Raw genomic sequence first — 26,248 nt, forward strand, 5'->3', positions numbered from 1 at the left:
CCTGAAACGATCCAGCCACACTTACTCACAATATGTCAGCTGAGTTCATGAAAACAGGCCCTAAATTCTTCATGTGTGGGTACTAATAATTACTTTATACCACTTACTATGATGCATTAAAAACAAAATTCATAAGGAATTAAATTTTCCCGAACAATACATAACGTAACTAAAACCATAAAAATAAATAAAGATGAATACGTTCAAATACAGCAACATTTATTGATAATTATGAAACTTGGCCTGTATAGTATAAGTTTGTTTACACAATGTAGGTAAAAAAAAAGGTAGCTAAAACTTAAAAACTTAAATTCAGACTTTTGTCCTCAGAACTGACTTTTTATGATGCAAAATCAGAAAATTGCTGAAATCTGAACTGTAAGATTTAAACTCAGAATTCTAAAAATAAAATAATAAATGTGAGATTTAAACGGCGAATTCTGGGGAAAAATATCTGAATTGTTAGATGTAAACTGAGAATTACTCGAGGGGAAAAAACAGCATTGCAAGATCAAAATCAGAATTCTGAATTGTGAGATGTAAATTCAGAATTTTGAGAGAGAGAAAAATTAGATACAAACGGAATTCTGAGAGGGGGGGGGGGTTGGGGGGTCTGAATTGTGAGATACAAACAGAATTTTGAGGGGGGGGTCTGAAATGTGAGATGCAAACGGAATTCTGAGGGGAAAAAATCTGAATTGTGAGATGCAAACAGAATTTTGAGGGGAAAAAATCTGAATTGTGAGATGCAAACAGAATTTTGAGGGGAAAAAATCTGAGGTTATCTCAACATAACAAAAGTGGTTTTCTCATTCTAATGGCTTAATTTTCTTGTTATCTTGACATAGTGAAAGTGTTTTGTTTTTTACAATGATTGTTTGATCTACTGTTCCTATAGTATGAACTCAACCTTGACACGCATTGGATGGACAGCCGTGCTTTCTTACTGTATATTTCAGCAAATATTGCTTCGCCTAGTAATAACATCTACATTACATTAATAAAGGCTGATCAATCACTGTTGATATTTCCAGAGACAGTACACTAAACTTTTTGTTTTTGTAATTAACATGTTTAAATGAGCAAAGCAACACCACAAACACAGGCAGAGCGCCTTCAGAAGTATGCAGAACTATTCGAAGATCTTTTAGAGCTGCTTGGATTAAACTCACTTTTAAATTTCCCTTTATCAAATAAAATTATATATAATTCGTCATTTTAGTAGTCATTATATACTGTGACAGATATCATGTGCGTTACAAGCTTCTGTTTGAAAAGAGCATTAATGTGTAGTGTTTGTGTGTGTGTGTTCTTGTTTTTGTGGCATATCAGGACACAACTCTGTATAATGACATGGGTATGACACCGGGATTACAAGGAGAGGGTGACTTATGAGGACATAACCCATGTCCCCAAAACGCTTATAAATCATAAAGAATGAGTTTTTTTGAGAAAGTAAAAATGCACAAAGTTTGCTGTGAGGGAATTAAATTAGCCTATACACTTCAAAAATAAACCACATTTCTTATCAACATGTTTAACAATAAAGATTAATAATAAGGAAAACAGGCACATTACAAATAGCCTACATAATTGAAGCCCATCCTACTGTAGATAAACAGAACATCCCTGCTTATTAACTAACAATCATGTACCTCAAAGAAGCACAAATAAAGATATAGGCGCAAACAGAATACAGTGACGTCAACCTTGGTTTTGATAAGCAATTATTTTATGACACAGAACGCGTTGGCATTTAACATTTATGAATTAAGTAAATGGTTCGCGCAAATAGTAGCGATCACGAAGAAGGTCCTGTTCAATCACAAATGTATTTCTTAGGGACAAGAATCTGAATTATGAGATGAAACCAAGAATTCTGATGTAAGCTCAGAATTGTAAGAGAAAAAAAAATGCCTGAACTGTGAGATATAAACTTATAAATAGTAAGTTATGAAAAAGTCAGAATTGTGAGATGAAAATTCCCAATTGTGTTATATATATATTTTATTCCATGGCAGAAATAAGATTTCTATGAAAATAATAAATAACCATTTAATGTGTGAAAAAGCAATTTTCATAAATACCTTAAAGAACAGAATCAAATAATGACCCATCTTATTTTAAGGATGTGGAAAGTGGATTAGTGGAAAGTGGTCATGAAAAACTAAAATAACATTAATTAATTTCATTTATTTAAAATACTAGTTTAATTCATATTTAATCAATAATAATTATAGGTTGTTCTTCTATATAGGAGAGCTTTGTGTCAAACATTGTCATGTGCCTCCACCCTTTGAAAGCCAAGCTGCCCTTTAAAAGCCTGACATCAATAAGAGAGGATCCACCGGCACCACAGGACGACGCTGAAAATCAACCAATTAGCACACCTCAAAACTAGGAAGATCTTTTAAAATACCGGCCTTGATTGTTTATGCTTACATCTGAAAACATGTAAACTATCAGTAATGGCTCTAGTTGTACTGCAGGTGGTCTCAAGCTCTCATTTGCTCATCTGTTTATATGTGGATATGAATGTCATCAGTTGGATTAAAGGGAAGAGAAAATAAAAATTAAAAAAATAAATGTAATTTAATGTGGCTATGTAAACCACAAGGTTCTATTTTGATTAATACCAGTCGGGAAACCTACTAAAAACAAGGAAGTAAAAACAGATTTTTCGGTGCAAATAAATTAAATATAAATATATATAACTTAAAAATAAAATATTTAATTAAAAACCATATCATAATATTGTCACAATATTGGTAAAATAACATGAAGATAGGGTAAGGAGAAACTGAATAACAGCAAAAATTCTCCTTATTATTGAGCCCTTACTAAGATACAAATATGAATTTCTTTGACACTTCTGTCAACATAGCAGATTTCCTCAGTTACAGTTGGCCTTTAGATTTTATTTGGGTTGCAGAATTGTAAGCAACAGGTGTCACACAAAAGGAAAATAAGTTCTGGCTGAGATCAGTGCATCCCAAGTGTCAAACGAAACGGAGGTCAGACTGATGCTATTGTCCTGTGTACGGCCCGTGTGCCCAGCCATCACATGTAACCCAACACCTGCGCCTCCCTGCTTGGCATTGCACCACCAGACCCCAAGCCTGCCATCACTCAGCAACCTTTCTACCTTTCTAAGTGTTTCTACCATACATTTTCCACCAAAATATTAACCAACACAACTGTCTTTAACATTGATAATAATAATTGTTTCCAGTAGGGGTGCTCCGATCACGTTCGGCCGATCGTTATGCGCATCTCGTCAGTAAAGCCGGTTCTCTAATCAGCGGTTAATTCCATCAGGTGCGTGATTTCACATAGAGCACCTGTTACTACACAGAGCCGTTGTTAATAGAGAAGATACGCAAATCCACTTCATTTTCAGCGTTTTTTGGAGCATCTTCTCAGTTAACAACGGCTCTGTGTAGTAACAGCTGCTCTGTGTGAAATCACGCACCTGATGGAATTAACCGCTGATTAGAAAACCGGCTTTACTGACGAGATGCGCATTAACGATCGGCCGATCATGATCGGAGCACCCCTAGTTTCCAGAGTAGCAAATCAGCATATTAGAATGATTTCTGAGGATCATGTGACACTGACTGTAAGAATCTATAGTCTGCCCCGACCCAGATTCCACTCCACAATATGTTTGATCATGCTCATTACCCAAAATGGCTTAATTATTATAGAGATGAAGAAAGTCAACAGTTATGTTGTTTGTAGACCATTTGGGATGATCACACCCTGAGCAAATGGTGACCAATTGTAGAATGGGAGCAGGTGTGGGACCCTGAGAACCACCTCAGACAAAGGGGCGTCAGAACTTAATATACAGGCCACAGCTGTAATGACAGGAACTACTTTATTTACATTAATGACAGTAAACTCAAAGTGTATAAAATGTTTTTAGTTTGAGGATGTTCGTGGTTTTCTGACTCCATACGTGTACTTTGTCACTGCTATGTTGCAATAAACATCTTCATCAAGATCTTCAATATCCTCATCACTTTTTCTTACACTGAGGACTGGAGTAATGATACTGACAATACAGCTTTACATTACAGGAATACATTCAATTTTAAAATATATTATAGAGAAAGATTTCTGGATCACCACACTGAGCATTTTATGGAAGCTTGTTTCTGCCACTGTATTAAAAGAATGAAAGAAAGTTGTAATTGCAACTTTTTATCTCATGATTCTGGCTTTTCTTGCAATTACAAGTTCATATATTGCAAGTTCAAATACAGGGAAAAAGCATTTTTATAATTTCAAATTGCTCATTTTGGATGAAAATTTCAGATGGCACTTAAGAGGCTTTTGCATCTGAACTCTTCATATATAGAGCATTCTGGCATGAAACTCTAGATGGCGCAGTCCGATAGGTCTAACTCAATCTGACCTAATGACATCATTATCACATGGCACAGCTGATTGGTTCTCTTCTGTATAAGTAGCCAATGAGCTTGATGCTCTACATTCAGATATTTGATTAGTGCTTGCTTTAGCAGTTGCAGCGTGTGTCAGAAACCCTCCACCTTCCCCAGCTCCACCTGTATAGAACTGCTACAAGGTGATTCATGTATGCTGACTTTACTGCAGCATGGAATTGAACTGCTGGTTTCATCTGGTCAAAGTAGAACTGGCCCCCCAACAGAGCATGGTTTATCCCAAGGTTTTTTTCTCCATTCTGTCACCGATGGAGTTTTGATTCCTTGCCGCTGGTGATGCACGGGTCGTCTCAAAACCCTAAGCAATTGGAACTTTATTGCGGGGCGGGTTGGGGTGGGTCATGAAAAACAACATTTTTTAAAATCCATTTATGTTGCATGGAATTTAGTGGTGGAAATTTTTATTCTTTCCAGAGATTCGTTGATTTTCATTTAGTTCACCAAAACTATTCATTCACTGTTTCGTTCAGTGACCATTTCTTCATATTACACAAATACGCCAGCAGTTGGCGAAAAAGAGTGTCTTATGTGTTATGTCTTAAGTCTATGAACGTGTTTACTTGAGACAAAAACTGATTTGGCTTTATTAAAGTGTGTGCATGGTCGCATTAAATAAATAGTCTAAATAAATTGTAAATTGTTGAGTTATGTTCTGTATTTTGTATCTGCTGATTGCTGATCGAGATTTACATGCTTGGCCGACTGACCCTGTAGGTACTCTCATTCATTTAATTCACGAACGAGATGTATCAGTTCACTCAACTCTTTCACCTACGAGAATATCGAATTCATTCACTACAACAAGTCACATGCTCCATCACATCTTGAGTAACTCTTTGACAGGATGAAACAGTTCACAGAGCTGTTCACGAGCTGCGCATTCGCTGCCAATAGCGCCGCATGAAATTTTATTTTATTTGTGGGGCGGGCTGGGGGGGGCCAAATAATTTAATAAAAGCGGGACTGACGGGTTGGAAAAAACCCATACCCGCGCATCACTACTTGCCGCTGTCGCCTCTGGCGTACTTAGTTGGGGACACTTCTATTCCAACGATATCGTTGACTTGATTGCAAATGATTTAAATATATATATATATATATATATATATATATATATATATATATATATATATATAAGCTACAGAAAAAGTTATTTCCTCTATTTATTAATGGCATGTCAAAAACAATTGGAACATGTAAACTAAGAATCCTATGAAAAAAGTCAGAATTTAGCAGCACACAGTGAAAATGACATGAATATGACTTGAAATTATTTGAAATCACGAGTTTAAAGTTTAAGCATTCAATTTACATGGACTGACCATCACGCAGCGAACACGTGCGAATACAATAAATGTATACTAATTAAAGCCTACTGTGTTTCACACGCAACACATGAGTTTTGGCTTTATTTAAAACAAGAAAAGAGCAACTTTAGAGAAACAAGGTAATATTATATATGCACTTTTATAGAGGCAGAAAAACAGTTAAAGTTATTTAAGACCCGTTGGATTGCGTGTAATAAAGATTTAAATGCAAAAGGCACGAGAGTTGACTGTTTCTGTCAGTGGTGAGTTTTAATTTGAAATGTTTGTGATATCCTAACAAGAAAAGTAGGCTAATGTTGTGTTTAAATGTGTTGCAGCTTGTTTCAGCAACTTATTATAAAAACCTAGCAGTCAAATGCATGAGTAATACGTTGTTTATATTTGAATTTAAATATGTCTATGAAAGATTGTTACTGTACTGTGATGAAAGAGTATCACAATGCTGAAAAACTTTTTTGTTGTTTTATTTATTTTTTTTACATGATTTGATATCAAAATAATAGACAAATGTTGTTTTTTGTGGCCTAAACCGACGCGGATCAGTAGCGGACTGCAAACGCGTCCTGTGTGAAAGTAAAATGAGTCCGTGCTGCTTCAGCACCACATACGTAACTTACGCACACGGACTGCAGACGCATGTGAAACAGACATAAGATCTCACAGCTGGATTCGACGCAGTTTGCAAGGTTTGTGAAATTAAATGTTCATTAGTAGTAATTCAAAGATTTGTTTAAATTATATAAATGCTTATTTGCTTATTTGCAAATGAGAAGGTATTATAATGTTTGCCTTTCTATTACTAATAGGCCTAATATAAAAGCAATCATTATAATACTTTCTGTATACATTAATTCCTTTTAATGTATGCACTCAGGCGCTGCCGATCTCAGCGTTGTCAAAATAAAAGTCTGGCGTGCTAATAAAAGTCGGTCGACCACTAATCTTAATACATTAAGCCATATTAAGTGTTTCTGTTTTACACAATCTGTGTGCATTGCGTTCATATTCTGCTGTTCTGTGGCCACAGATTTGCGGATCTTATCTTTTTCTTCTACAGATGACTTGCAGGACCCTGTAGTTTATAGTACTAAATTATTTTTAATTGTTTAATCACCACAGGGTCTTGTCTTGGCAACATGCACGGTTTTTGTGTCGATTGCAAGTGACATCGCAGGTAGAGGAGAGTGCAAGTAGGGATTGCAAGTGTCTTTGTAATTTAGTTTCTTTTTTCTTGTCTCCACCTCCTGGCTACTGTTGTAAAATGTTGAGAGATTCAATCAAAAAGTGACCAATGCATAGAACAAAAAAAAAAAAAGACTGCAAGTTCTGTCACTAGCGGAAGCGCAAGTATCTGACAATGCAAATGGAAATCTGCAGCCAAGACCCTCTTGCATAAACTCGCAATGCTGAGAAAAAAATCAGAATTTTGAGACACACTCAAAACTGCTAGAGAAAAAATAATTTTGAGAAAATAATGTAAATGTATTTTTTTTTTCTTCACATTATTTCCTTTAATAATCACTATATAAAAAAAAGTGATCAGGAAATTAGCAATTAAGAACCATTACAGACTTCAGCATCATGAAATACAGTTTAAAGAGGGTCACATTTACATCCCAATAGTAATTAATCTAAACATAACCCAAACTATAGTTATATGTTGCTTGAATCATCTGGATTAATTCATGTTTACTGAATTGTAATAGTAGAACTGTCGCTGTGTGTGAAGATGTAACATATAACACTGTAACATGAAGTCTAGCAACTTCTTTTTTCTTTTTAAAGTCAGTGAGTAGTTCACACATTTATTCTATATTGTTTTGTTAAAGCAAATATTGTGAAATGTTGTTGATAAATAGTAATTTACAATGCATTTTCACCCATTTTTCTTTTTTTTCTTTCTTTTTTTGCTGAGCATGCAATGTAAAAATAGACTCAGTGCTGAAACTCCTCCTGCAGCTGTGCTTCTGCTACACAGCTCCACAAAACCAACACGGCTGTAGATGTGAGGTTTGTGTAACAGGCATGAAGCAGTATGACTAAAAGACACAGAGCCTGAAAACAGCAGACAGGATCTCAATATCTCTCACCTGATGCAGGTTGATCAACACATCTGTCTCGGGGGCATGACCTCCTGTCGCCATGGGGACAGGGAGGGGCGCAGCTGCGGAAACACGGAGGGGTCCGGAATCAGCCCTTCTCTTTCACGGCTGGATTTCCAGTCGGTCTGTGGGGTGACATAACCTGTAAGAGCGAGACCATGTTAGGCCATAAAGTATCATATCACTGAGACCCCAAAACAATCAAAGGAACAAAGGAACATGGGAACATGGTCGGTTTTCAGGATACATAAGGAAGACATAAAAACCTGTGTCTAGGTCTTGTGTAACAACCCAGGGGCTCATCAATAACCACTGCTCTCATCGAGAGACATAATATTGATCGCATTAAGTTATTAAGCGACGAAACAAGTATCTTGATAATGAGAAAACTACACTTTGTTGGCAGGTTCAGATCATTTCCATTAATCAGTTCAAAATGTCTGTTTTTAATTGAATCCCTTCAACCAAAATGTTCTACATGAGCTGCAATTTGATATGTTTTAGTATAAATATATGAATGTGATTATTTTACTATTTATTACTATCCATTGTAACATTAAAAAATCATTCTTTTTTTCTTTTTGAATATCTCTTATGTTAAACAAGGCTGCAAAAATTTTTTAATATTGACAAATATTCTTACAATTTAAAATAACATATATATATATATATATATATATATATATATATATATATATATATATATATATATATATATATGTAATTTATGTAATTATGTAATTTATTCCTGTGATTCTAAGCTTTTCAGGTGATGATGTTAAAGTTTTTATTCCAACTTTTGATAAATTTAATGTATCCTCACTACATAAAAGTACTGATAGGAAACCAATCTTGCTGAACCCAATTTTTAAATGTTATGTATAAAAAAAAAAACATACATTTATTATATATTAACCCATGAATTCATGGGAAACCCAGGATGTATACACTTAACAAAATTATAAACAAAACACTTTTGTTTTTGCCCCCATTTTTCATGAGCTGAACTCAAATATCTAAGACGTTTTTCTATGTACACAAAAGGCCTATATGTCTCAAATATTGTTCACAAGTTGTATATATCCTGCGAATGAGTACATTTTTAGCTGTTTTTCCTTTTTCTGGTTGAGCTATTCCTAAAATGAAAGCTGATGCCTACACTAAAACAACAGTGAAGTAAAATGCTGTTCTCCTACCATCTTTAAATAATTTTTTTTTTAATTATTATAAAAAGCTCATGGCATCAGTACCGAACCATACAACATTTGTGAGTGTGTTGTGTGGTTGTGCAATCGTGACAATGTGCACTCTGCATCTGGAAGTCCAGTGTCTGCTGTATGATAAACAGCTCTTATGGGAAGCCGGCGCTGATGACTCATGTCTTGAGTTTGCGTCACTGCAGGCAGCTCCAGCAAACGTCTCATTTATGCCAAACCGCACCCAGCTGGATATCATTTCAGCATCATCCTGCTGGAATGCAGCTTCATGATGGACTGCTAAACGACAGCGGTATCGCCATGTACCAGAATCTCTCATCAAAACACCTCATCTCTGGCCTGAAACGTCACACTGTTGCTGCCTTGGAAACATTATAAGTGAATCCACACAGAACTGTGATGCCAATCAGACTGAAATGAAAAGAACTGGTAAATCTTTTCATCACTGAGCTAGTACCATCTCCCATGGGAATATTTTACTGCTCAGACATTGCTCTTTGAGTTGTCACGCTGCAGTAAATAAATAAACACAATTCATGTGCTTTCATAAACATTTACATTTATATTTAGTCATTTACTGGATTTGACCATGACAATTCTGTTAGTGTTACGCTTAAAACCAGAAAAATATATATGCCAAAATTCTACGTGGCATTTATGTTTCCATGAAAATTTAACAGCCATAGACCCTTTCCACTTCACAAAAGTTCTCTATAGTTTAAAAATGTTCTTTAGATTATTAAAATGTTCTTTATTGGCATCAATGGCTCCAAAAAGAAACTTTACCATCCATGGAAACTTTTCATTCCTTAAAACATTCTTCACAGTGGAAAAGGGTTATTTGGATTATTAAAATGTTCTGAAAAACACTAAGAAAAAAAATGGTTCTTTTAAGAAGTGTTTACTGAAATGTTCTTTGGGGAACCAAACTTGGTTCTTCTAAGTCATTGTGGTGAAAACTACCTTTTGGAACCTTTATTTTTAAGAGTGCTGTACCCTGAAAGGTACTTTGGGGAATCAAAATCAAAACTTCTATGGCATCACTTTTGGGAACCTTTAATTTTATTTCTCATTTCTCTTTTATTAAGGGTTTTCCTGGAAAATAACAGCAAATATACTTTGTCTCCTAACTGGGAAAAATAAAAAAACAGGACCAAATGACAATAGTTGACATGCACTAATAAATGTGGACAGTGTGCCCTGAGGTCATGTGGGTTTTGGGAAATGGGAGACCTCATAATGAGATCTCTGATCTTGGATTGCATTCTGTGATAATCTGGCAAATCGGACCACTATTTGGAAAAAAAAGTCTCCCTTCTCCAACACCGAAGAAACTAGGAGTGTCAATAATTCTGATGATATTTAAAAATATTTTATGATCAAAACTTCTGCACTGTTAGAGGTCTGCATCATTAGAGTATAATGTACATAGGCAAAGAATAGCCTAAGACAAGACAAGATTAAAAGAAATAATAATAATAATAAAAATAAAATATGGTTCCCTGACAGGTGTAATGGGCATTAAAGACAAAAGTCTTTAAGATTACTATACCATGCTTCTCTTTTTTTAACATTATATTTGAAAGAATAAAACCCCTGGGCTTTTACGTTACAACATTTTTTGGGTTATTTTTGGTTAAAAAGAAAAATGCAGGACCACATTACTTTAATTGTCACCCCGTCCCGTATACAGGACGCCTACATTTACTTCACTATATTACAATTAAATCTAATCTAATCTTAACAAACTATATATATATCATTGGAAAGGTCTAAGACTCCCAAATATATATTTTACTAATGTTTTCTGTTAAAAATTTTGTTGGAAAAGTAATTGATTAATTTATGACAAGAGTGCACCCTCAAAATTCTAAATTATAACTGCAGTTTTGACCTTTGTTTAAAAAAAAAGACTTCTTCATTGCCTTTTTCTCTATCACATTTTAGAAATCATCAGAAGTTATATATCAACTGAAAACTTAATCTCAAAATTCATCCTTTAAACCCCATTTTAAAATCAGACATTGCATTACCATGTAAATGGTACATCAATATCATGTTACAAAATATTTTCATTCATGAATTTAAAAAATGTAAGTTTGAATCGTGCACTACAAAGTCAATGTTCAAAAATGTGAGTGACAGTTAAGGGGTTGGGCTGTATGATGGACTGTGTGAGAAGAACACATTCGCTATAAACAGGGAGCGAATTCACCTACTCAAAATAAAATTTGGCAGGAGTGGGTGGGTGTGGAATGAAACTCGCAGTAGTGGGATGGGAAAATCAGTTCACGCAGAACTCTGCACTGCACCAGAAAAGTGTCAGAGTGAGAGCTCAGAGCTGCACAAATATGATGTTGTTGGCCTAAATCTCTCATTGTTTTAGTATTTTAAATAAAATAAAAATTAACAGCTTATTTCAAAGAGTTCTAAGTCATTCTGTGACCCTGTTGGACCCTCTAGTACAGGGACAGGCAACATCTGTTAGCAAGATTTATTATCTTATGTAATTGTTCTACTTAAGTAAATGTATCTTCATTTAAGAAAGTTTATCACTGGAAAGTAAAACAGAAGTCTTTTTTTCTTTTCTTTTTTTGGTTTAAATACATCAAGATCCAGATGATTTATGGGAATCATTCAAATTAATGTTTCAAAACAACTTATTTCTTGTTTATAGGATGCCGTATTTGGCTACAACTTTAAATGAGGAGCATAACAATGTTTCGGGGTCTTCACCCCTCTCTCTCTCCCTCTCTCTGCCATCAACATACACACAGCGGGACATGGCCTATCTGAAATATTTATAGAACAGCAGTAAATTATTTCATCAAATGGTTCACTTGCCATCCGCAAAATAACCCAAGTGGAAAACTGCTATTAATAAAGAAAAGCATGCTCAGGGCATCATGGGAAAAATGAATAGTCTCACACGTAGCCAGAATAGGTTAGTCGAGCTAGTCTGGGAGAGCAGCAGGTTCCCCTCATGCTTGTCAACACTTCTAGAATTTCTGAACCAGAATCCAGTCCAGCAAGCTCAATCACATTAACCCTCAAGCTCATGTGAAGATGAAACTAACAGATGCATGCATCATTTTGATAAGTGACCCTGTCTGTGTGTCTGACCAGCACTCATCATGTACTTCCTCTTCATGCACTTCCTCAGCCATCAAAGGACCACAAATGATTTATGAGCTGTACTGGCACACAGAGTCGCCTTTGTAAACGGAGATCAGTGAAAGAAATGGTCACTTGATGTTCCCTGCAGCTAGGACTGTCTGTTATATGAGTGCATAATGATAAGAATTAGAAGAAAATTATAATGACAAACAATATTGTATAACTGCAACAAACTAAAACACAATGCAATGATGTACATAATCCAAAAATAAACACCTATTAAAAATGTAATTGAAAAATAATTCATATTAACAAATTACATTGTGCCCTGCTTTTACAGATTTTTATAGTATGGATAAAATAAAATAAAACGTTTTGAACGGATGCCAGCTAAGTTTGTCTTGATGTCAAAAGTTTGTTAAATATAATTTCATATTAATAGCCCTATAGGAAAATAAATGTCTAACAATGATGTTAAATATCTCTCATGATATTTATGTATTATTATGATTTATTTATTTTCTTTTTAGAACTTTTGCTATTTCACACCAGAGGATAAATTTATGGTACAGTTCAGTCAAAATAATTTTTTAAAAGCAGTTGACAAAAGTTAGTAACTAGTGATCTCGTGGCATCCGGCCGGAGTAAAGACTCTAGCAGGACTAAAGTCAGTTTACACTAGTGTTTAAATCTGGTTTCTAGTCTTTAAGGGCCCATCAAAGTTGACACACGCACCCATTAATGGATTCACAAACATCCACATGCTCCTTGTACACCAGAGGACGTGTGGGTCACATTAAGGTCTGCGCAAATGATTGTACATCAGGGCCAGATGTTTGTTTCTGTCGGAGCTCTAGGTGAATTATTAACACTAATAGCCTCTTATCACAAACAATTAAGCATGCAAAGCACAGAAGATTTAGCTAATGGCCCATGGGCTCTATAGAAACCAACAGCTCTCAGCTTTGTAACCAAAAATGCCTCCACCTTTAGGTGCCCTTAAGCTCCAGTCTGAATTTGGACATGAGCAGTCGGCTTACATGCAGAGCAGGGGCTTAGTTACAGCTGCACGCATTCAGCTCAATGTAGAAAAGTGTGGGGAGTTCAGACACACTCAATGCAAAAGGCGATTCCGCTTGTTAGCTTGTCTTCCAGCTGTCTCCGGCTCCTGGATTTCACTACAGCATGGTTCCACAGAGAGCTTTAGCTGTCTAAATAGAGCTCCTCCAAAGGCTAATCACAGGCATGTCTGATCCCCCAGCCTCAACGTGCTCTAAATAAAGAAATCCCCAATGCACATGGCTCATAGACTCTTTGGAGCCCTACCTTGACTATTTTGGAAGTCCACTAAATCTTCTTGCTCACTGGTCTTCTGATTAAACTCAATTAAACTTCTCACGAAAGGAAATTACAGCATGCACCTCGATATGTGTGAAGCAACACATAGGCGATGCGCATCCCTTGTGAGAGGCTCAATCAGTTAAAGAGGCCGTTTTATTAAAGTGTATTGTTCTCAGCCTGTCTGAGCCTCTGCTATTGTGCTAACAGGTGTGATCACAGCACAGCACCCTCACATCACAGACTCCTGCGGCCCGTCTCCGCCTGACAGCCATCACATTAACAACACGTCTTCACTGAACCCAGCCGAGATGGAGGCATCTTTATCGATTCTTGTTTTGAATTAGATTCCATTTCATGATTATGCTTCCATAATGATTCTTTCAGCACTTTTGAACAGTGTTATTTTAGTATCGAGATACTATTTAGGGATACACGATCATGATTTTTCATGGCCGATTCCTATACTGATTTTTTTTTACAAGCAAAGTGTTTATTTGGTATTTAATAGGCAAAACTGGCTTTTGGCTATTGAAAACAATAACCGTAACCATCTGAAATTAACGGCAGTATCTGCACAGTAAGTAGTCTACATTCAATACAAACATAGATGGTAAAAACATCAGCATTTAGCTTTTGTTTTTGAATTGGGTTGAAACTACATAGAACTAGCCTTAAATTAAAAGATTAACTGTAACCATGTGAAATTAAAGGCAATAACTGCATAGTTTTACAGTCCAAACACCACAATCAACATTCATTCAGAATCAGCATTCAGTATTTTCGTTTTTCAATTTGGTTTTAAAACAAGGTGATTTTACTGATGATGCTGTTCGTCAAGGCCACAAACACATTTAACCTGTCCAAAACCAAATGGCTTCTGAGTAAAAGGAAATATGTACCGTATGATCTGTCGTCAACTTGCTGCGCGAGTGTCAAAATGTCCTCCACAATTTCACAAATCACTTCCATTTTTCAAATCATTCCGCAAAACTGTCTATTAATAATTGTTTATTACCGTCAAATTTGAGTGACGTCACTCAAAGTTGACGGTAATATGGGATGTGACGTCATCCCAATGCAAACACGCCCAATAAAATGGCCCCACTCCTGTCACTTGATTGACAGGTTTCTGTGTAGATGTCGGAAATTAAAATGCAAAAGGAACAGTTTACATGCGCAGTGCAGAGAGAGTGAAAAGGCAAATGTGGTAATTAATATTGCTATTTAAGATATGACATATTCATTTTTGGGTGAACTATTCCTTTAAGTCTCATGCCTGCAGTCTTGGCTTCTGCTCAATAACAATAAAAACAATTATTCTCCTACAATTATTCTAGTTTGTGTTTGCTTGTTTTTGTTTGACATGATTTAGGGGGGAATTAAATGTTAAGATAATGCTTTGACAGTGTTAATTGTAAACCTATTGCATGTTGATTCAGAAACAGTTTATTGTCTCAATATAACAATTAACTTATTAAGCATCAAGATTCGAGATTCAACAAGAACAAAGGATGAACAAACAAATAAGAAGCCGAGGGAACACTGTTTGCATGCCCGTTTTTACAGATGTAAACAGGCTGCTGACAGCTGAAGAAAGAGAAACATTAGACCAAACAACCTCAAACAAATGCCTGCCGGGAAACTACTGCAGATAAGAGTTTTGTGTGTAATGTGTTTCAGCTAAAACAGACACAATGCACTGTAAATGTTCCTGTAAGTACTGTCAGTATATAACTGATCCACCATTAACAGCACAATGTACACAGATACTCAAGTTCGGCTGTGTATCTGCCTATTGTTATATTTATATACATGAAGTACTTACTCTCAGTTAAATATTAACCTTTTTTTTAAATATTAACTTTTTTATTTTGGATGCTGTATGCGAAGGAAAAGTTCAGATTCAGTGTTATTTTCGTATTATTTGTAAATATATTTATATACTTTATTATGTTTAATATTTCTATAGCTTTATTTTAATTTTAATTTTTTTTTTTTAGTTTTAGCAATTTAATTATTTGAAAAGCTCACTTGCAAAAAAAAAAAAAACAATTTTCAAAGTTTTTTTTTTTTTTTTTAATTGTGCATTCCAATTTATCTAAGTGAAACTACAGTTGGGTTATCTTGATTATGTTAAAGAAAATAACAAAATATATAGCTAGCTAACACAATAAAAACATTAAAAAATTATACATAAAATATTTGTGAACATTTTAAAAAACAGAGTTATCTTTTTTTGCAAATAATATAGCGCTGTCAAACGATTAATTGTGATAATTCCCATCCAAAACAAACATTTTTGTTTACATAATATATACATGTGTGTACTGTGTATATTTATTATGTATATATAAATGCACGCACATACAATATATAAATATATTAATTTGTGTATATACATGTATTTATATACATAATAAACACACACAGCACACACTCACACACACACACACACACATATACATTATATATATATATATATATATATATATATATATATATATATATATATATATATATATATAATGTAAACAAAAACGTTTGTTTTGGATGCGAATAATCACAATTAATCATTTGACAGCACTAAAACAAACTCTTAATTTCAACCTGTGTTCTTTGGGACACAGCTTTTGTGGCACATCCAGTTCTGTATTTTAATTTGCCTTCAGATTTCTTTGTTACTTTCACATGTAAATAAAATTAACCATTAATATAAATCAGTCCTGCCAAATGCTTCACAAACATATTCACTGCAGTATAATATCAGCACACAGCTAACACATTTCTAACGTCACACAGTTCAGTGGATATGTCAGCCCAACTGATAGTCACAGAATTAGTATGTTTCCTGCATTGTATTTAAGCTTTTTAAACCTTTACTGTTTCTTGTATTTCATCATTACTGCATTGTGCTTGTTTGAAAGCAAATACATCTGCAGGTATTTCTGGCCTACTTCAATCCGAGGAGCATTTATCTTTGTAACAGATGAGACCTAATTACAACAAAAGCTTTGATAATTTAAAGGACTCCAGCAGAAGATGCTGAAGATGTTTCAGTGCAATCCAGACAGTATAAATATGCATGGTCGTCTGCAGCTGTGTTAGAAGTAGACAGTTAGTTCTGTGATGCACCCATGACTCAAGACAACACTAGTCGAAAAACAAAGCATTCTCAGTTTATTTCTTTATGATCACTGTCTAACTAAGTCACATTTATCAATTAGTGGTTATTAAACCTATCGATTATAAGGTTCAAATGGCTACACCAGTGGTTCTCATCTAGTTTTGCTTCAGGACCCAGCTTTTTCAATTTCTCCAAAATTCATCAGCAATTTTTGGGTGAACTATTCCTTTAACCACCATATCAATAATGATCTGTGACCCATTTTTGTGTCGCAACCCACCACTTGAGAATCTCTGGTGTACACACTGCAGCTTATGAAACTATAATACTAGAGCAGCACAGATGTAGACATTTACAAAGCCTCTGCCAGGCTCCACCTCTTCTGGAAGTAACTATAATTTTCAGCCTACTTAGCATGATCCACAAAGTCCTATCTGTTGATGTATGGATCTATATTTGGATATGTGCGTGGGCATAAGAAACAATGTAGAGGACACATCTACAAAGATCCTAATACTTACATGAAAACTGAAAAAAAAAAAACACTTGAAGTCACCAACATGCTTCAGCTACACTGCCAACCTTAGTATTGTTTGAGGGAAGTATAGTCCAAATGCATGCAGAAGATGAGGACATGTGTAATTTGATTAACTCAAATTTGAATTGTAAAAAAATAGGGCTGTGGTATTAAGAATCCAAGGACCTAAAAATCATAAAAATGCATTTTCAAACCAGTTCTTGTCCGGCAACAAACCAATTCTGCAATGTCATAAAAAATTCTCATCCACATGTAGGGGAAGAGACCAGGGCTACCTCGTATGTCTAACCTGAATAAATCTGCACAAATGCTTGTTTTGTCTAACAATGATTTTGACAAAACTAGTTGAAGGTACATTCACATTTACATTAGTACACACTTTTATCCAAAGTAACTTACAATATAGGGACATAAAGCAATTCATCACAGAGCCAGTATAATTTTAGCATATAATGACACATTTATAAAAAAGCATGATAAGGAGAAATGCAAACATAAAATATTAGTTTTTATGTTTTGTTGTAAGTGCATTGGTTTGGGGTTGCGGTAAATTTTAACCAAAGGTTTGAACTAGTTTCTCTTCAACAAGGCTATTCTGTTAGGCCAGTCTATGACCAATCTATAATATGTTTTTTAAATGGCTTGTGACAACATGCACTGTTATCAGTCCAGAAATGAATGAACTGAATCTTTCTATCTGTCAATGCAAATATTAATTAGAAGATAATTTATGACCTACACAAATAAACAACTAAATAGGTAAAAGACATCTTAAACCTTACAAGACTTCAACAATAACGATTTCTTAATTATAAGTGCACAAAATCCAAGACAAAAATATATAATATATGCTTTGTTGATATATGGGTCAACTGCAAAGAGGTATGATAAAATAAAAATAATTCTTCAGAAAATTGTTTTAAAATAATTATTATATGTGAAAATGGTCACAAATTGTCTTAATAAGCCACTTTTTTTTCTTTTTTTTTACAAATAAAATTATATTTTAAAGCCATTTTATTTTATTCATTGTGTGTCGTTTTTTGTAAATAATAATAATAATAACAATACTTTGTTTTGAAATTTTAATTCGATTTTCACCTTGATAGATCTTATGGTGTCTATTGACCCATATTTCTTCATTTCAACAGTGTGTCATAAGGCTTTCCTTCTATTAATAAAACAATAACAGGGTTGCGTTAATAAGTTCATGCTTGTTCAGGATGACTAGCTCAAATAACCTACTTCAGCAGCTTTCGAGCATTAACCCTTTCAGAAAAGGTGCGCACAAAACGCTCTGCCCCTGCTTTGTTGCAGGTTTATCTGTTCTGAATCGGAATGTCGTTTCACCATAACGTTTTGCATAAATGACAATCGCAAGAACATCTCTGCACACAGAGGCTAAACATCCCCTCAGATGCATTGTACTCTATACTATCCGATCCGTAAGATGTGTCTGCAAACGCTTCACCTCCCTAAACGACTCGAATCATCCCATCCACCTGAACGACCTGCCACACGTTTGACTCATTCTAATTGAGTGTTTTGTCGGCTTTGTTTATTTGCAAACACCCCTGCCCTGCCTTCATCATATCCACTGGGAGACTCATTTCTGCCATAGGCTCTTAAAGAAGGAGCGTCTCCACGCACCAGTATCCATGCGAACCAAGATGATCTGCGCTATTCCTCATTGTGCCATCATGAACATGTGCGATGCTGCTCGAGATCTGCGTCCGGACAGTGTCGCGCTCGCCTACCTGTGTGTTTGGAGAGTTGTCCAAGCAAAACGAGAGTGGAGACGATCGGTCAGAGCGCGCAGCGGCCGTGCTGGTCCATAGTGAAGCGTTCCAGCTGCTCTATCTCTTCCCGTCTCTCTCTCTCATCCGAGTGAAGCTCGCGTCAGCCACTAGATGCTGCTGTACATCAGGGCTTTCGATACCACAGCCCCTCAAATATATATATTTACAAACATACATACATTGCTTTAAGTGGCCCAAAAGAAGTGCCGGTACTCTATTATAGGCTTTTTTTTTTTGTTTTTGTTTTTTTGCTTGTTTTTTAATTGATGACTCCCCTCGTCCCCTGAGGTAACAACAACTATATTGAAGGACTTTAATATAAAGCAGTCAACAGGCGACCTTAATAATAAATCCTTTTATTAGTTTGTGATTTGCTTGGGCTAGAAAGAACTACTGAACATAAATAAAATGTGCAAAAGAATTTTGCAAAAATACCCTTAGAAAGAGCTACTGAATTACTTCATTAGCTTGCATCAGCCGAGTGTACGCGTTTCACACACCCTCTCCGGCCACGTTGAGTTGTTGCCTCATACAGCGTGTCTGTTGCTAAAAGCATGTTCTGGGCACAAGGAGAGGTGGCAGTACGCTCAAGAGCTATGTGTGGAAGTGGCGGTACGATACCGGCCCACATAAAGCACTGAAAATGATTTGCGAACCTTCTCCAAACTGACTCAAATGATTCGAGAACCAGCTCCAAACTCCCGAACTGAATCAAATGATCTAACTCTCAAACTGACTCAAATGATTCGCGAACCCGCTTTGAACTCCCGAACTGACTCAAATGATTCGCGAACCTGCTACGAACTCCCGAATTGATTCAAATGATTCGCGATCCCGCTCCGAACTCCCAAACTGACTCAATTGATTCGCGAACCCGCTGTGAACTCCCGAACTGAGTCAAATGATTCGCGATCCCCAAATTGATTCAAATGATTCGCGAACCCGCTTTGAACTCCCGAACTGACTCAAATGATTCGCAAACCCGCTCCGAACTCTCGAATTGATTCAAATGATTCGCGAACCAGCTACGAACTCCCGAACTGATTCAAATGATTCGCGATCCCCAAATTGATTCAAATGATTCGCGAACCCGCTTTGAACTCCCGAACTGACTCAAATGATTCGCAAACCCGCTCCGAACTCTCGAATTGATTCAAATGATTCGCGAACCTGCTCCGAAACTCTCGAATTGATTCAAATGATTTGCGAATCCGCTCCAAAAAAAAAAAAAGGTCCCTTTAGGATCTAAAGTTGCTGGGCTATTTTCGTGTGTGTGTGTGTGTGTTTTGGTGGAGGGTGTGTCCGCGTGTCTCTGGTTGTCAGCTGTGGTTAGTCGATGGTATTTCTTCCCATTGTCTTCTAACCTAAAACAACAAAATGAACATATTCAGTAATGTTAGTGTTGTGACTTTATATGTCTAGGACTATCTTTATCCATTGACAAAAGATTTGTAAAGACAGAAATATAATATATGCCTTTTTTCCGCATATAGGCATCTCAGTGTGTATTTTTACCTTATGGAAATTAAATATTTAAGTTCAATATCTGCCAATATTATATACGTTTAATCATTTCAGCTTTACAAGCTAACTATAGCTTAGAAAGTGTTCACAAAGCCTAACGTCAGCAGCCCGCGCCGGACAACTTCAGAAAAGGTTTAAAAAAGTAAACTTCATCAAATGTAAGCATTAGCAGATAAACAGTAGTTACGGTAGCTATAATGTCTAATAATATAAAAGAATAAATACCTTTTCGACCAAACAAAAGCGAAAACTCAAGGCGTGTCTGAGGAAATCACTGGAAGACAGTTAAAGAGCCAGTAAGATGAAAATTCTAAGCTCCCTATCACTGTTTTTAAGTCCTGTACATTAGGTTTAAATCCATCCAAGGTTAAAAAACATTGTCATTTTGTCAAAATATCATTTTAAAATTACCTCTATCTCTTCCCGTCTCTCTCTCTCATCCGAGTGAAGCTCGCGTCAGCCACTAGATGCTGCTGTACATCAGGGCTTTCGATACCACAGCCCCTCAAATATATATATTTACAAACATACATACATTGCTTTAAGTGGCCCAAAAGAAGTGCCGGTACTCTATTATAGGCTTTTTTTTTTTGTTTTTGTTTTTTTGCTTGTTTTTTAATTGATGACTCCCCTCGTCCCCTGAGGTAACAACAACTATATTGAAGGACTTTAATATAAAGCAGTCAACAGGTGACCTTAATAATAAATCCTTTTATTAGTTTGTGATTTGCTTGGGCTAGAAAGAACTACTGAACATAAATAAAATGTGCAAAAGAATTTTGCAAAAATACCCTTAGAAAGAGCTACTGAATTACTTCATTAGCTTGCATCAGCCGAGTGTACGCGTTTCACACACCCTCTCCGGCCACGTTGAGTTGTTGCCTCATACAGCGTGTCTGTTGCTAAAAGCATGTTCTGGGCACAAGGAGAGGTGGCAGTACGCTCAAGAGCTATGTGTGGAAGTGGCGGTACGATACCGGCCCACATAAAGCACTGAAAATGATTTGCGAACCTTCTCCAAACTGACTCAAATGATTCGAGAACCAGCTCCAAACTCCCGAACTGAATCAAATGATCTAACTCTCAAACTGACTCAAATGATTCGCGAACCCGCTTTGAACTCCCGAACTGACTCAAATGATTCGCGAACCTGCTACGAACTCCCGAATTGATTCAAATGATTCGCGATCCCGCTCCGAACTCCCAAACTGACTCAAATGATTCGCGAACCCGCTGTGAACTCCCGAACTGAGTCAAATGATTCGCGATCCCCAAATTGATTCAAATGATTCGCGAACCCGCTTTGAACTCCCGAACTGACTCAAATGATTCGCAAACCCGCTCCGAACTCTCGAATTGATTCAAATGATTCGCGAACCAGCTACGAACTCCCGAACTGATTCAAATGATTCGCGATCCCCAAATTGATTCAAATGATTCGCGAACCCGCTTTGAACTCCCGAACTGACTCAAATGATTCGCAAACCCGCTCCGAACTCTCGAATTGATTCAAATGATTCGCGAACCTGCTCCGAAACTCTCGAATTGATTCAAATGATTTGCGAATCCGCTCCAAAAAAAAAAAAAGGTCCCTTTAGGATCTAAAGTTGCTGGGCTATTTTCGTGTGTGTGTGTGTGTGTTTTGGTGGAGGGTGTGTCCGCGTGTCTCTGGTTGTCAGCTGTGGTTAGTCGATGGTATTTCTTCCCATTGTCTTCTAACCTAAAACAACAAAATGAACATATTCAGTAATGTTAGTGTTGTGACTTTATATGTCTAGGACTATCTTTATCCATTGACAAAAGATTTGTAAAGACAGAAATATAATATATGCCTTTTTTCCGCATATAGGCATCTCAGTGTGTATTTTTACCTTATGGAAATTAAATATTTAAGTTCAATATCTGCCAATATTATATACGTTTAATCATTTCAGCTTTACAAGCTAACTATAGCTTAGAAAGTGTTCACAAAGCCTAACGTCAGCAGCCCGCGCCGGACAACTTCAGAAAAGGTTTAAAAAAGTAAACTTCATCAAATGTAAGCATTAGCAGATAAACAGTAGTTACGGTAGCTATAATGTCTAATAATATAAAAGAATAAATACCTTTTCGACCAAACAAAAGCGAAAACTCAAGGCGTGTCTGAGGAAATCACTGGAAGACAGTTAAAGAGCCAGTAAGATGAAAATTCTAAGCTCCCTATCACTGTTTTTAAGTCCTGTACATTAGGTTTAAATCCATCCAAGGTTAAAAAACATTGTCATTTTGTCAAAATATCATTTTAAAATTACCTCAATTCTCAGAGATCCCCAAACGGTTCGCACGAAGCTGTTCAAAAGATTCAGTTTCCTTAAACCCCACCTTTCGGTAGCATACTGTGTTCTGATTGGTCAACTAACATAGTCATAGTTAACATAGTTTTGATTGGTTGTTCCGCACACAACTTCATGGTAAACAATGCATTAGCATCTTTTTGGGGTGAATTATGTCTTATTCCTCTCATTGCGAAGCAAACAGTAAAATAAAAAAACTTGAACAGTCTTGCTGCTTTTTCTTCTGTGTGGGTGTATTCAAACTGCGCGCTTCAGTTTGAATCTGAATAGCGTGTTCAGCGCGGGGGCGTGGTCACATACAACAAAGGGAGACATGAAAAACAGACATCGCGTTGTTTCATATGGATTACTTTATCACAGAATATCTGTTCGGCAGCACTTGTTTAGTTTTAAAGTAGACATGTCAAGCTTTCTATAGATATCTCTCTCATGTCTCTTCATTGAGTATTCACGTGTTTGTACATGACGATCAGTGCAGACAGGCTGCAGACAGCACACATACCGATAAGACGCTCGGGAGAAAACAGACACATAACTTCATAATCATACTTCGCGTTGTGATTCGGAGATGCTCGTTGTTCTAAATAAATTTGGTAATGAACCCTCCTTTATGGCCAAACGCTTTGAAAATCCCGCTGCACTCACGAAAAGCAGTCATCAGTGAAATGTTGTGAACACAACAAAAGGAATTTGTTGTACTGCTCTGGTATTGTGGTAAAAAATGAATTTTAGCCATTGGTTCTTCTGATTTTCATTCTTTGGCAGTGAAAATAAAACAAACTTGCCTTTACAATTAAAAACACACCGTCTCCTCGACATGATGCTATCACACCAAACAGAGCCTCTGTGTGGGGGGTGGGGCAGGTCAGAGTTCCGTTTCTCCCAAGACGGTAGGCGGAGATTATTATGCAAAGTGCTCTTAGTGACGTACATAGAGATGGGCAACAGATTTGAAATCTATAACGACTCCTTTCAGCGATTCAGAGTCGACTCCTTACTTTAGAAGCCAATAACTTTATAAATCGGTACTTTTTGGTTTAATTACTGTGTACATTGTTTACACTGATGGACAGCTACATCATACACTACAGGTAATACAGGTAATTTTTGATTTCCCATCTGTGTGGCTCTTTAACTTTCACTAGCGGCTGAGCGTTGCCATGGATACATGCCGCGTGATCTAAAGTGATGTCATTCTGTCATGTGCTCATTTGATCGACAGCTGCTTGGATCCTATCTCCAGTGTGGCTACATTACTTTTTTAGTTGAGCTCCATGTAGTATAGCAGTCTTAAATGCAGTAACTAAAATAATTTATTTCCTAAATAAGTTTTCTTGTCGACTTACCAACAGTTTATACAATACAAGTTTATTTATATAGCACAAATAAACAGCTTACGTAAATGAAAATAATTAATTTATTTGTCTTACCTGTGTTATTTTTCACTTTCTTTTCTTCATGTTGTCCTTGGCATTCACTCTTTAACATTCTAGAGCTCCTGGGATGCAAACATATTTTCTTCATTCATGCATAAACCTAATTGTAGCTATGTTCAATTATATTATTGAAAGGCATCATGATTTTGATGTTTAAATGCTGAAAACAGACTCCTGATTTAATGACATTTTTCATTATAAAAGTTACTCCTTTTTTCTTTTTCCAGAAATGAAAATTATTAATTTAACATTAACTTTATTTTACAATGTATTCAAATCTATATAGTAAAAAAAAAAAAATATTAATCTGCAAATCAAAACAATTTTTTATTTATTTTGGAATTACAGTTTTTATTTTATTTTATTTTTAGGATTTTGTTTTAGGCAAAAATACCCTTTAAAATCCAATATGAGTTTATATTAGTTTGATTTTGTCAACTATCTTTGTCAGAGTTGCAAGGTGTCACGTCCAGTGTTGGGAAGGTTACTTTGGAAATGTTATAGGTTACAGATTACAAATTACCTTATTTAAAATGGAATATGTAGTGTCACTGTTTCAAGTGACTTTAAGTAATGTAACTGATTACATTTGATGACTTTTTGATCACTTTCTAAATTTCTATTGTTTTCAAATCTTTATTATTTTGAATCATCTAAAGCAGGCAGGGTTAATGGTACAGTGGCACTCTCAGATTTCAGAATCCTTCTTCACTTGAATTAAGATTGTAAAGTGCAACCACCTCAAAATAGGACTTTAGCAGCTCTTTTTACTTTGCAATCTTTTTTAGGTTAAATAAAATCACAAGGTAGTATAATAGCTATGATAATGTTTTTACACTCAAATCTTTGCATAGCTATGACATGAAACATTGGCATTTAACAATGCCTTGGAAAAAAGGCAGTTTATCTGAAAATAAAATAAATAAATAATCATTTACATAAACCAAAATAGGAAATAAAACACTTATGGAATAAGCATGTGTCATATTCTGTTTCTTCAACATTGAACAGAAACATTGGTGTCTCATATTTTAAATATGTATAGGCTATGTGTGAAAATATTCAAATGTAACTCCCTTTGTAATCATTAACAATATCATGATTAACTGTAATTTAATTACAGTTTACATTACATTAACAGATTACAGCTACATTTATTTTGCAATTAAGTAATTTAGTTATATGTAACTGGTTACTGCCCAACACTGGTCAGGTCTGATGATAAAAGATAAAGGACTGAATTTTTCAAGTGTTGGAATGGAAATGGCCGATGAGGGACGAAACAGGGACGTTCACAAACTCAGAAGAATGGGAATGGGAATTGGTCCGAAAAAGCGGACCAAATCCGGAGGTCCGCTGAACGTCCGCCAGGGAACGTTATAAAGCGGACGTACTGTGGACCTAAGCGGACGTTCGGAACGTCCGGGGGACGTCCCCTATGGCGTGCCGTCCGGTCCAAAAATAAGGCTACTGATTTGTCCCGGGAATTCATCGTACAGTTGCCAGTAGCCACTGAGTTTACCACTGACAGGCCGGCGGTGCATCAGTATATACACTCACCTCACGCAGCGAACCGACTCACTTTCCTCACGCGAACGCCTCACTTTCATCAGCGAACGACTCACTTTCCAAACGCAGCGAAAGACTAATTTTCCTCAGCGAACGGATCACTTTCCTCACGCAGCGAACGACTCACTCAGCAAACCGACTCACTTTCCTCAGCGAACTCACTTTCCTCAGCGAATGACTCGCGCAGCGAACGACTCACTTTCCTCACGCAGCCGGCGACTCGCTTTGCGCAGCCGGAGACTCACTTTCCTCACGCAGCAGACAAATGACTCTCTCTTCATGTAGGGACCGAATATTATAATTAAAGTGACTTCTATATTACATCCCAAAGAATATTTAGATATAATATTA

At 36.1% G+C, this 26,248-nt stretch overlaps 1 protein-coding gene across 1 annotated transcript in view; it reads right to left on the reverse strand.

The window, feature by feature from the left end:
* The window catches only part of LOC113108291 (anion exchange protein 3-like), a 74,983-nt gene extending 55,811 nt beyond the window's left edge, over positions 1-19,172 (reverse strand). Inside the window, exons 1-2 of the mRNA XM_026271241.1 lie at positions 18,994-19,172; positions 7,888-8,041 (exon numbers count right to left, since the gene is read on the reverse strand). Coding sequence (XP_026127026.1) covers positions 7,888-7,941 — 54 coding nt within the window. The 5' untranslated portion in view covers positions 7,942-8,041; positions 18,994-19,172. The remainder of the gene's footprint in view (positions 1-7,887; positions 8,042-18,993) is intronic.
* Positions 19,173-26,248: the final 7,076 nt, after the last annotated feature.

Source organism: Carassius auratus, chromosome 9 (assembly GCF_003368295.1).
Source record: "Carassius auratus strain Wakin chromosome 9, ASM336829v1, whole genome shotgun sequence".
Classification (NCBI taxonomy): Eukaryota; Metazoa; Chordata; class Actinopteri; order Cypriniformes; family Cyprinidae; genus Carassius; species Carassius auratus.